This window comes from Sinohyriopsis cumingii, chromosome 8 (genome assembly GCF_028554795.1).
Source record: "Sinohyriopsis cumingii isolate HCF-2022 chromosome 8, ASM2855479v2, whole genome shotgun sequence".
In the NCBI taxonomy this organism is placed as follows: domain Eukaryota; kingdom Metazoa; phylum Mollusca; class Bivalvia; order Unionida; family Unionidae; genus Sinohyriopsis; species Sinohyriopsis cumingii.
In genome coordinates this window covers 45,204,945-45,217,310 of record NC_142968.1, presented here as the reverse complement: position 1 = coordinate 45,217,310, position 12,366 = coordinate 45,204,945, and the positions used below count along the sequence as shown (strand labels likewise).

General features: G+C 35.1%; 1 protein-coding gene across 2 annotated transcripts in view; it reads right to left on the bottom strand.

Annotated features, from left to right (window-relative positions):
- LOC149793408 (uncharacterized) overlaps positions 1 to 12,366 on the bottom strand; it is a 108,838-nt gene that overhangs the window by 16,465 nt on the left and 80,007 nt on the right. The window contains exons 1-2 of one of the 2 annotated variants that reach the window (XM_089967393.1): positions 5,856 to 6,187; positions 3,162 to 3,217 (exon numbers count right to left, since the gene is read on the bottom strand). The exons of the other annotated variant lie outside the window; for it this stretch is intronic. Coding sequence (XP_089823519.1) covers positions 3,162 to 3,217 — 56 coding nt within the window. The 5' untranslated portion in view covers positions 5,856 to 6,187. Of the gene's footprint in view, positions 1 to 3,161; positions 3,218 to 5,855; positions 6,188 to 12,366 lie in introns of those variants that run through there. 2 annotated transcript variants of the gene reach the window in all.

The window sequence follows — 12,366 nt, the reverse complement described above, 5'->3', positions numbered from 1 at the left end:
TTTTATTAACACATGGGAGCAGTCATTTGGGTTAGCTGTGTGATTAAATCATTTACAATTTTCAAAAGTACAATATTCAAAGAAATTTCAGCCACAATATATAAACGTAACATATATGCATGTTGCAAAAATGCAAAAAAATTCACCATACACCTGCCACTTTCTCAGAAGCTCATAGCATATTTAGAGCGCCCCCTTTTATTCATGGGACAGCTCATTTTCAAACTGTCCTCTTTAATTTCATCGAAATGTGCAGGAAATAATAAAAAGCTCACCATACAGTTGTCAAGACTTACGTTCAGATTTAGGTCAATTTTAAAAACAAACTTCTTGCACGCAGCATCTGATGTATCCGGTTCACGAGCAGCAATTCAAATAATGTGTAACTCTGGGTTGGGGAAACTGACGAGAAGTATGCACCTGACAACAGTGTGGTACACTTTGATGTCGCGCCATTCACTTCACACTCTTGTCATTGAAGTTTTGGGTGTGGACAAGTGGAGATGCGAGCTTTTGCCTTATATGTCCATAAATCAGCTCAAAGGAATGCTGCAGATGCTTCTTTATTCGTTTCAGTTTTTTTTTTTCAGGAGAGAAGTTGTATTTACCTAAGTCCACAGTACTGACTTACAAAGGACAAAGACTAGGTTGAACATATCGTCCCGTTTTATATTATTTCTTTGTTCCCGCCATGAAAATATTTATAATAAAAAAACGTGTAGCATTTGTCTGCTGGTCAGTCAGTCGCGGAATCATGCGATTGTAAATACTCGTATCTATTGATCTTTCATTATATTATTATGAAACAATGAATGATTTTTACTTATTTTAATGTGTATTACAATGTCAAGGGGTTTTCTTTTTGTTTTTATTATGATGTGCACTTTCGACAGGACGTTAATTGCATTTACACGGGCTTTGAACCCTTCCCCCATTGCGAAAGCAAGGAACAATAATTTAGATAAAATAGTCATGAACAAGTGCATATTTTTTTTAATCTCCTTGTAAAAATGCATTAAATGAGCTCTATAGAGGACGCGAAAACTTGGAATAACATTGTATGGCCAAATTCATGTATTTTCTGTACTTGACAGTTCATTTATTTTCCTTTCAATGCATCAGCACACTATACAATTAACTCTATAAAATTATACTAGAATTGCATCTTGATTGCATGTTGAACATTTCCTCGAAAAAGGAAAACCTCAACAGTTTTAGCTAACATATTTTTAAACCGTCTCTATGAACTGATATACAAGCTTGTATAAGATCGATGTAGAGAAAAATATTTATATATATCTCTGAAGATTCGCCTCTCTAATTTTCTTTCTTTATATCTCTTTGTGTATCTACCAATTTATCGCTTTATATTACAGCAGATTTATCACCCTCCTGAGCGATCGAGTATATGGAATTGGCAACTACTAAAGACAACCATTTGCCCTTGTTTTTGTCGCGTGATTATGTTCCAGTTGAGAAGGTGCTAGTGTTTATAAACGAGTGCCTTTTGTATCAAACGTTACCGTTATGTTTTTGGATTTCTCCCTTGTTTGCCTTTTCCCTCCATAACTTATTCAGCAATATATAATCTGGACTGTGCTGCTGTTCAACCTTCTGCATACATACAAACCAACGTAAAGACATATGTGTATATATGTCGCGTGACCCATAATTACAGTAAGTATGAGATATGATATCGTGGTTCGCACTGGCTAACCCCATCAAGTGTTGAATTTCAATCATACCTCATGAGGCCGGTACACTGAGATAAAGGAAAATGCACTTTTCCTGCACTTTACATACCGCTTTAATCTTAAATGGCACTTTGTTTCAAGACCTTGAACAAGTATATCCCTTATAGAAGATAAAGATAACATTAATACAGGAATATATGTATGACTATCTCAAGATAAAAGGGAATATTACATATTACTACCAGACATTGTGTATTATAGCATGTCCAATCTTTTTTTTTTTTTTTTTTGGCGAGGGGGTGGGGGGGCTTTAACGTCATTTTTAAGCGCAAGATATGCTATTCATGGCAGCCAGTGTACTTCGTGGAAGAAGAACCCGGGAAAACCCCCGGTAAGACTCACCTCCCCACGGGAAGCTACTGGCAGTTTTCTCATATACACACATTGGCCGAGCCTCAGACTCAAACCCAAGCGGACAGCAAGCCAAATGTAACAAGATTCTTATTTTTAATCATACATGTATTCATTCTTTCTTAACTCGTACTGTTTATTTGATCATTCATACAATTGCTAAAACACATTTGACACATCAAGCACCGTGTAGATAAATTGGAGTCAATCATTTACTACTCTTTTTTTCTCCAACATGTCCTTCATAAATTTTCGAGAAGCAAGTTGCATGTTGTATATAGGGATTGAAACCGCTCCGGTGGGCTAGTGGTTAGAACGTCCACCTCGGATGCGGGAGATCGCGGGTTCGAACCCTGACCAAGTCATGCTAAAGACCTATAAAAATGGTAATAACAGCTGCCTCGCTTGGCGCTCATCATTAAAAGGTTAGTGTTAGGTCTGGTCGCTCTGGTGTTAGGATACTGTGACGGTGTGGGACATCATGTTACGTGTCTGCGGCATGATGCCGCAGTGCTAGACATGGCTATAAGCTGCCATACTGCAGACATCGTAGCGATATGACCGAATTTTTTTTTTATAGCTACGTCTAACTTTTTTGTCGAAAAACAAATTTGTATTAATATGATTACGTACCAAGGAACAATGGGTTATTTAAACATATTTTACATAATCGTTCAATGGATGTTATCGACATAATTGAAGTTGAATAATTAGGAAATATAATGTGGTACGTAATAGTTTTAAAATACCATTCTCGGATTAAACATTGTGTCCCTAGGAATATTCATTTGTTGGTACACGTTAATAAAGAAACTACAGAAAACCGTAAAAAGTGTAAAAAATCTTCATAAAACAAACTAAGGTTGGAGCCTCAAGAGGCTTGCTATAAACGTGTTTTTTACTTACTGTAATTTGAATTTAATTTTTTATGTGAAAAAATAAATCCGGTTTTATTATAAATGGTGTTCACAATATATCCTATGTAATGGGAGTGGGAAAAATCAAAAGTTTTGGAAATATTGCATGCTAATAATTCTGAAATAATATAACACCTACCTAATACCGGAATCGTAGTGAATATTGCTCCAATGGTTCCCAATGTATTGTTCCATCTGAAATTTACGATGTTTCTCATGTAATCGACAGGGATAGAGAAAAGGTCATAGTAAACCGAGACTATGAGATATACACACATATATACAAACATACATGCTTAAACACTCGTCAAACATATTGCGAAGGCTTAGATCTATTATATGATGTATTCATCCATGTGTAAAAATGCACTAAGTAACACAACCGCATTACACAAAAGCAAGGTGACAGATGATACTTGAATAACTAACTATTGGTGTATTAACGCTTTTTAAGACGCATATACAAAATCCCGGGGCAAATTTCCTTATTTTTAAGTGATCTAAATAGATTACGAAAATGATTACACAGTGAATATTTTTTTTTAGGGATGGCGGCGGTCGTTGTGACTAACTCTGATACAAAATGTACAGTGAAACTGTTATGACAGGCTCTTCCTTCTAAACGATACACACTCATACAAGGTGCCATTTATGAACCCTCTTTTCTTAACTATCATTACCCATGAACGTTCTGGATGACACATAGATGTCCACAAAGGAGGACATTTTGCAGTCCCTTAAATGTTTATTACAGACAGTTTTCCCTGTCAAAAAAAACCCCCAAACAAATCACACACAAAAAGCCACAACATTGGAACGTTTTTGCGCTCTCCGTTTAAATTAAAGTGTACAATCACAAAGAAAATTATTTTTCTGCACCTGTCGCAAAAGGACAGATTTCGCACCTATAAATTAAAGCCGTAAGAACGTCTACAACAAAACGGAAAGTCTACACACACACACACACACACAGATATATATATATATATATATATATATATATATATATATATATATATATATATATATATATATATATATATATATATATATATATATATATATATCAACGCGTCCTTAAATTTCTTAATTCATCATTAAATACACCATTTTAAACATTATTAAATAAGTAAGACTTTGTATATCTGTCGGTCTGATTTCCGTCTTTCTCTGTTGCTGGATATAAACTTGTGTGTATACTTGTATTTTTATTTACCGACGTCCCTCTTTCACTTTCATGTTGAAGAGAATTCTGCTCGGATGTGATTGAATTTATTAAAATACAAAGCATATTTGCCTTACAAGTTATGTTTTTTTTAGGAGTTTATTTTATGCAAAACATCTATATGCTACCAAAGAGATAAAAAAGAACATATACATGTTGAGTATTTGAAGATATAACTATATTATGTCAGTAACAAAATTACAAATATATTTTCTTCATCTATGATACAAGTCGGGAAGCAATTGCATTTTAGTGACTTGTTTTTTTTTTTACAATCATTATGTATTCAACAAAGTATATAATATTAATTAAAAACGTTCCCCATTTTAGTTTTGAATTGTCAAAATCAGGCACTGATATATAAGTGTAGATATGTGATATCTCAGAATGAGGAAAAAGGTCTCAAATATTTTTGAAACATCTCACAGTCTCACTGCTCGTATTTCATTCCCTACAGGATAAAAAATTAATATTTTTATTCTGTTGAGCCCGTGGACAAAACCTTGCATTCGTTCCCACAATACATTGCAATATACATAAAGCATTCGATAACTCAGGATGGCTAAAGTCCTTACTGTATGCATATTCAACACAACGTAATTTATTTATATTAAAAAATCACAAAGAATTTACTAAAACTAGCATAATGTTTGATAAGCTCTGACAGTTTAATACTCGGATAATATTGTTATAAACTGTACACATTTCCTAATAGGTATTTATAATATTGTTATAAACTGTACACATTTCCTAATAGGTATTTATAATATTGTTATAAACTGTACACATTTCCTAATAGGTATTTATAATATTGTTATAAACTGTACACATTTCCTAATAGGTATTTATAATATTGTTATAAACTGTACACATTTCCTAATAGGTATTTATAATATTGTTATAAACTGTACACATTTCCTAATAGGTATTTATAATATTGTTATAAACTGTACACATTTCCTATTAGGTATTTATAATTTTGTTTAAATGAATTTTGATTTAAAGGACGCAATGAAATTTTTTGTAATATTGATATATTGAAGTTTTAAAAACAGTATTTAATGCATCAAGCATTCATATGTCTCATCTGTCTGTATGTATGTCTGTCCGTCTATCTATCTACCTATTTATTTATCTCTTTCTCTCTCTCTCTCTCTCTCTCTCTCTCTCTCTCTATATATATATATATATATATATATCTTATATGTCTGTCTATCTATCTATCTATCTGTATGTCTGTCTGTCTGTCTATCTGTCTATTAAACTCTGCCAGTAAACAACAAACTGAGGTAAAGGAGTACAAATATTGTTATGATATAATTTAAAATAATTTATAATTATTAGCCCATATTCCGTACTTAGAAGCAAAATATTTTGTTTTAAAATTAGTATATCTGCGAAAAAAAGAAAAGAAACATTTCTACACTTGGATATGCATTTAATAAACAGGGACATTTCAAGTTAGATCTTTATGCCATAAAGAATAATAAAAATATTTAGAAAGGGAAAAAATAAACAAAGGACTTCGTTCATAAAGCAACATGCAGATAATGAAGATGTGATAGGAATAATACCAGTGCAAATAAAACATCTCTTAATTCTACTTACCAATGTTTTGTTTTGTTTCTAAAACCTGTTTTCTTCAAACTATATTTCTTGGAAGTGTTTTAGTAATGGCTGAATTACAAGTTTTATCCCATCTTTAAAACACATCGATGTTTGTCCTTTGAGTTAATGTATAATAATCCAGTATGGTGTTAACTAGATATCTGTCTGGTACAGGTGACTTAAAACTGAGAATTAAACAAGCTTGTTAGTGTCATTCACGTCTGACAGCACGGCTGATGAACAAGGTACAGTCTATCACCTAGCTCTTCACGAAATTGTCTGAACCAGAGAGAGGCACAAAGACACTTTTTGTACATTCGCGCCGGAAGAGTTCTCTGGGCTAACTGAGTCACACGAGACCCGTTTGTCAATAGACCTAACTTGTTGCGGGGGTGGCGGAGCGAGCGAACCAATCTGTATTGAGCGCGTTTTGGTGTTGTAATCTTTTGACATGGTATGACCCGATATCAACAAGGCTTTAGTATTTATTTTGATCGGGTGTTCGCACTGAGATTGTCTGGTATATCTAATTGAAAACTTTACGTGAGCTCTACTCTAAAGTGATAGATAATGTTTGATAAATAAACCAATTTACGTGCAAGTTTCCATTTCAACAACGTCGCACGCAACTGTACGCACGACTTTTTATGCCGTATGTATAAACAGAATACAAGTTCGTATATACGTTTTAAATGCACGCATTGCAGAAAATAAAGTGTTGTTCATGTACGTGATTAGGATCACGGTTCTTCATACGTGGGATACTTTCTCTTGTATCAAAGGGGACTAGGTTTTATATTTTTTTTTAAATTTACAACCCTACTTTTAACCATATACTGAACTTAAAGTTTTGTTTGTCCGTCAATCCTTAAAATGAACACTTTCAGTGATATTACGTAAACGGCAGAGAAACTTCTTCTAGCTTTACTCCTTAAAATGAACTCCTTTCGGGAAATGATATCAACGGTCTCGAATATTCTTAACTTTCTTCTTTTGATTGAAATCCCTCTCTGATATCTTAGGTTTAGAGTAATATTTCTATCGTTTCATATCAATACTAGCGTGAAGTAGGTATTTGCATTCAATGTTATAATTACTTGTATTTTAACCATTTATGCATGGGGAAAAAGTAGTATTTTACTGGATTATTTCATGTGAATTACGCGTATTAAACGTACTTAATTAAACATATTTGTTCTCCAACAGTAAGAAAATAAAATGTACCTTTATATGGTGTATATGTATCCGTCTGTATATATCAGTTTGAGCTGTGTCAAGACAGACTAGTATAGCAACATTTTTATGTGTTCCTCTGTAAAATGTTATAAAGTCGAAATTTTGGGGTCATTATTCTAATGGAAAATCTCCCTCCTTACCCATGAACCAGATTGTTTGAAAACGAACGTTTAATGCAATGTTTCAGTAATATTTTAACGATAATCAGTATAAAAACGATTAGTTCAGATTTTCTACTCAAAAGTGAGACGCGTCATAACGCAATCAATGTTATACTGGATCGTTGGCTGCTGCTGCTGTTGTTGTTGTTGTAGGGTTCAACGCCATTTTTCAGCACACGATAGGCTATACATGGCGGCCAGTATTAATGGTGGAGGAAGAACCCGGGAAAACCCCCGGAAAGAACCACCGACCCACGAGAAGCTACTGGCAAGCTTTCTCACATACCCACGTTGGCTGAATCCGAGACTCGAACCCACGCAGATAGAGGTGAGATGACAGTGATCCGTAACGGAGAGCTCTTTAGACCACTCGGCCACTCGGGGCTCCGACGGCTGTTGATATTAATGTACAAAATGCTTGATAACCATTACTGCTTAGGTCGCAACAAAACTGAAGCGTTGTTTTCAGTGATGGCCGTACTCTCATGATATTTTCTTTTATATTTTCTGGAAGCATGGAGAAAACCCGAAATTGAAGGCGATTGTACCCGTTCTCGCTACCCAGCCCACCTCAACCCTTTACACTAACCATGCACGAGGACGAAGTTTATTGCAAACGGATGGCGGCGTAACTTAAAATTTTAACCCAACCCCCAGCTGCCCAAAAGATCAGAAATGCAACAATCCCTTGGAAAACTTGTGGTTTTTGGACTCCTTTCTTTGAATGACCCCCACACCCTCTACAGTGTTCATTTCAGTAGCCCAGCAGTCAAGAGCATAAGTCTTATTAATTTAGCTCTGACCCAACAGTTATATTCATGACCCTAGAAGGATCTAATTTAAAAATAGTTACAACAATCGCCGCTACCGGAATCTCTGACAGTCAAAAACCAGCGTGGCATGTAAAAATACACAAAAATGTCTCTCAAACCTTTTTCACAGATGATCGATTATTGTTATATCCAATGCACTGTTTTTCATTCTGATTAGTTTGTTTGTAAATGTAAGCTAGTCCAGGTAAACTATTCGATATCAGGTAACTTGCTGATGCAACTTTATAAAATGATTAAATACACTATTACATTTCATCCCTAAGTTGGGCGTGTTTTGATGTCGTACGATTGTAAAAATAAAATGTACATTTGATGACACATTTAATGGGGTGATCACCGTCTTGAAAGATTACGATGTTGATATAAGAAGTAAGGTTGACCGTTATATTACTCATGTCGTCTTGGATTGTTCTTTTGTCATTAAATCTGCACCGTGCTCACATGCTGTATAGTATTAAAAATGTTCCCAATTTGTATTGACCACGTAAGTTCTGACCTCTTGTGAATTCCATTTTTCTCTTTTTTTTAAAACGGTGTCTTTGTCTCTTTTCTCTTCGTCTCTCTTGGTACGCAAAAGGGCTGAAACCTTTTGTGTCCATTCATCACTCACTCAGTATGCAATTATGCACCTACATGCATTGTGCATATTTCTCTCTTAGTGCCCTCCCTTTTGTTTCCACTTGAAATTACATTAAAATACCTGAAAATGAAACGAAATACAGTTTTGTGAGCGAAAACTGAATTTCTGTTTTTCTTTCTAGGCAGGAGTCCAGAACATATCAGAAGACACGTTCTTTCAGCTTTCTGTCATTAGACAATAATGTCCTATACACTTTTAGCGAAGATCTAAAAAATGGACCGAATACTTACGGACTTGGAAATGTTATAACATGTACCGTATATACCTGCCTATAAGTTATTTTAATTTGCATATACATATAACCGCCAATAAGTAAGATCGAACTGCATAGACTTAGATCTGTAATCGCATAACGCTCTGTCAGATCATGTTCCATGTTATTTGCAGTTGTATCCGACATAAAAGCGAGTAAAGATGGTATATTAATTATACCTATGAGGATTAAACGTTTAAGAAATCTGTATTAGCTTCGATTTGTACATTTTTCAAGAATCAGATAATACGCAGGAATACATTAAATTCAGAGAAAATAAAAGTAAGACTATTCAGTGTACGATGTAATGTGAAAGGAAAGGTTTTTGCTGGACTTGTTATGATTTGTTTGTCTGATCAGTTATAAATATTTAACATGATTACGACTGTCTTCCTCCCTGGGGAACCTGATTTGCCGCTAAATCAGGGTGTACTAAGAAAATATCAATATTTATGAGAAATATTAAATCTACTTATTAAATTATGCAGCATCATGTTTGAACAGGAATGAAAAAAGACACTTGTCTAAGATGGATGTGTGTGATTAGGATTTGTAACGTAGTTTTAAAAATTTTTCAGTCATATCGCTACGATGTGTGCAGTGTGGCAGTTTACAGTGATGTCTAGCACTGGGGCATCATGGCGTAGACACGTAACATGATGTCCCACCCAGTCACAGTATCCTGACACTAGGCCGACCTAGTTAGGACTTAACACTAACTCTTAATGCTGAGCGCCAAGCGAGGTAGCTGTTAGTACTATTTTTAAAAGTCTTTGGTATGACTCAACCTGGGTTAGAACATGCATTCGAGGCGGACACAATAACCACTTAGGCCACCGGAGCGGTCTGTCTGAGTAGCTTATTGACTAATATGCATACTGTTTAACAAACTCAGTGACTAATTAATAAATCAGTAAATACAATCAATATGTAAGTTAATACCTAGTGAGAACTGAAATTCTATTTAATTTGCAAGAGGTAATCCAAGGGTACTTCACCGCCCCATTTTGTTCCCTTTAACCCAAAAACATTAAAATTTCTTAATGGATATACAAACACTAATTGTTAGATGTTCGTCCTTCGAGTTCGAGGATGACCATGACTTACCAACTGGTTTGGTTTATATGAGTACATCAATGGCTGATCAGTACCCATCGGTGCTCTCATCTGTCTGCTGCACACTTGACATGAGATGCTGTTTGGGCTTGTTTGACTAATTGCTGCAGTTCTGAAGCTTACAATGCGCGCGCTTCTTCTGCCCTGCAGTTGCAGTTGCAGTTCTCCTTTGTTCAAAGTCTGTAGCGCCAATTTGGACGAGACTGCACAAAGGATAAAGATCATCCAATGAGGCAGGGTCGATGATGAAGAGTTTCAATGATGACTTGAGGGAACCTTTGAAGCGGTTCTTCTGACCACCGTGACCTTCCCCCATCTCGAATTAGATTCGCTTTTGGTAGTCGCTCTTCTGACATCGGCGTGGCCTGCCCATCACATCTGTGATTTCATCAGCAGAGTGCGGATGCTTGGAATGTCTGCCCGTGTGAGAACTTCGGTGTTTGTGACCATGTCCTGCTACTTTATCCTTATCATTTTCCTCAGGCAGCTTGTGTGAAAATGGATGATCAAGCAATGAAAGCATATACATTACAACGTGCACTATTCACGAATCAAGAAGTAGAAACGTTTTGTAAAATATGACCATGGTGACTCCGAAAACCCCAGTTAGCAACAAGAAATTAGGAATGTCATCAAAGACATCGATCAAGAGCTGTTGCAATGTTTGGACCACATTATCACAACATTTGGTGTGTTTGGGGAGGTTTTCTTGAAACGTTTAGTAAGGAGTAGTGTGAAAATTAAATTGTTGATAGTGTACCATATTTGCAGAGTCAGTCAATATCTGATGATTCGTGCTTCTGACTCATCATATGAGTAAACTCTAGACAGTTCTGGAAATCCCCCCCCCCCCCAAAAAAAAAAGAAGAAAAAAAGGAGTATCAACATTGTATGCCCAGAAGTTGCATATCTCTTTGTTCGTTCTTTTTAATGCTATCATTATAAGTACATATGCTGAATGCTACTAATGTAATTGGAAGTAATGTCTCGATCTGTTGGGTTCAGTTTGTACCGTAACGGATTAAACGAAACAGAATTTATATAGTCTAATTTTACAAATGTTTATTTTTTAGATCTTTAACACCGTTTATAAAAAAAATAGAATTTCAAAATTGAACAGCTTATGTAATATTTGATCTATGTCACCTGATAATGCAATTTACAGATCTCCACTTTTGGACATTCGCGTTGCTTAATGGTTTAGATTGTGTGAAACAAATGCAACTTTAGAAAACTGAGAAGCGTTGGCAAGATAATTTGGTAATTACTTTACTCTTTCTAATCTGACGGTTATTCATGTTAAAATATACGTACGTGGGTGGAAGAAACAAAGATATAGAATTGACGAGAAAGGAATATTTTCTTACCAAATGAAATGGGTTTCAAAATGGTTCAATGTCTCATTTTCATTTCCTCATTATAAAAAAATAAACGGCGATGCATATTGGAAACGTATGTTCTACATGTATAGATTTCTGACGCGCTTTTGTGACCTACATTTTAAATATAGTCCAAATTCCAATGTAAGCGTCTCCTTCTGCAGTTTTATGATTTGTTTGAATTAATTTTTAGTTGTTTATCCTTTTGGTTCTTTTCCTTAAAAAAAACTACCAGGGAAGCATTTAAAAATGCACCCGAAATTTTAGCGCCAAAAAATCGGAAAAATTTTTGAGTGTCCATAAAACAACCTTAGCTTAATGAGAAAGTCTCACAAAAACATTGGCAGAAGCAAATCGCATTTAGGAAAGTCAGAAACCAAAATATATTTCCCACCTAAAAACAAAATATAGATTTGCACACACACACACACACACACACACACACACACACGGTCTGTCAGTCCGTTTCCATTCAGAAATGTATAACAGCGCATATTCAAAACGAATTCCAACGTTTCAAGCTAAACAAGCTCTTGGCCAAGAGAATAGACAACTTACATATACAAAACAAACAATGAACACAATTTACAACAGGAGATATAAAGCTAAGACGTTGTGTAGCAAGAATAAACGAGAGGGGTATTGAGTTTATCTGACCCAGAACCACAATATATGTATACATTTTCCATTAAAAAGAAACGAGGCTTGCCGAGTTTCCTTTTAATGAAAAATTTATACAACGAGTGGTATATCATTGATACATCGTATATACTATACATATATTTTATTTATATCACATACAAACACACATATTTGCCCTTTGAACAGAGTTAATATATTCTCCCAGCAACTGTTTATTGACCGAGCGAATGAACTCCTCACATCCCATCGAG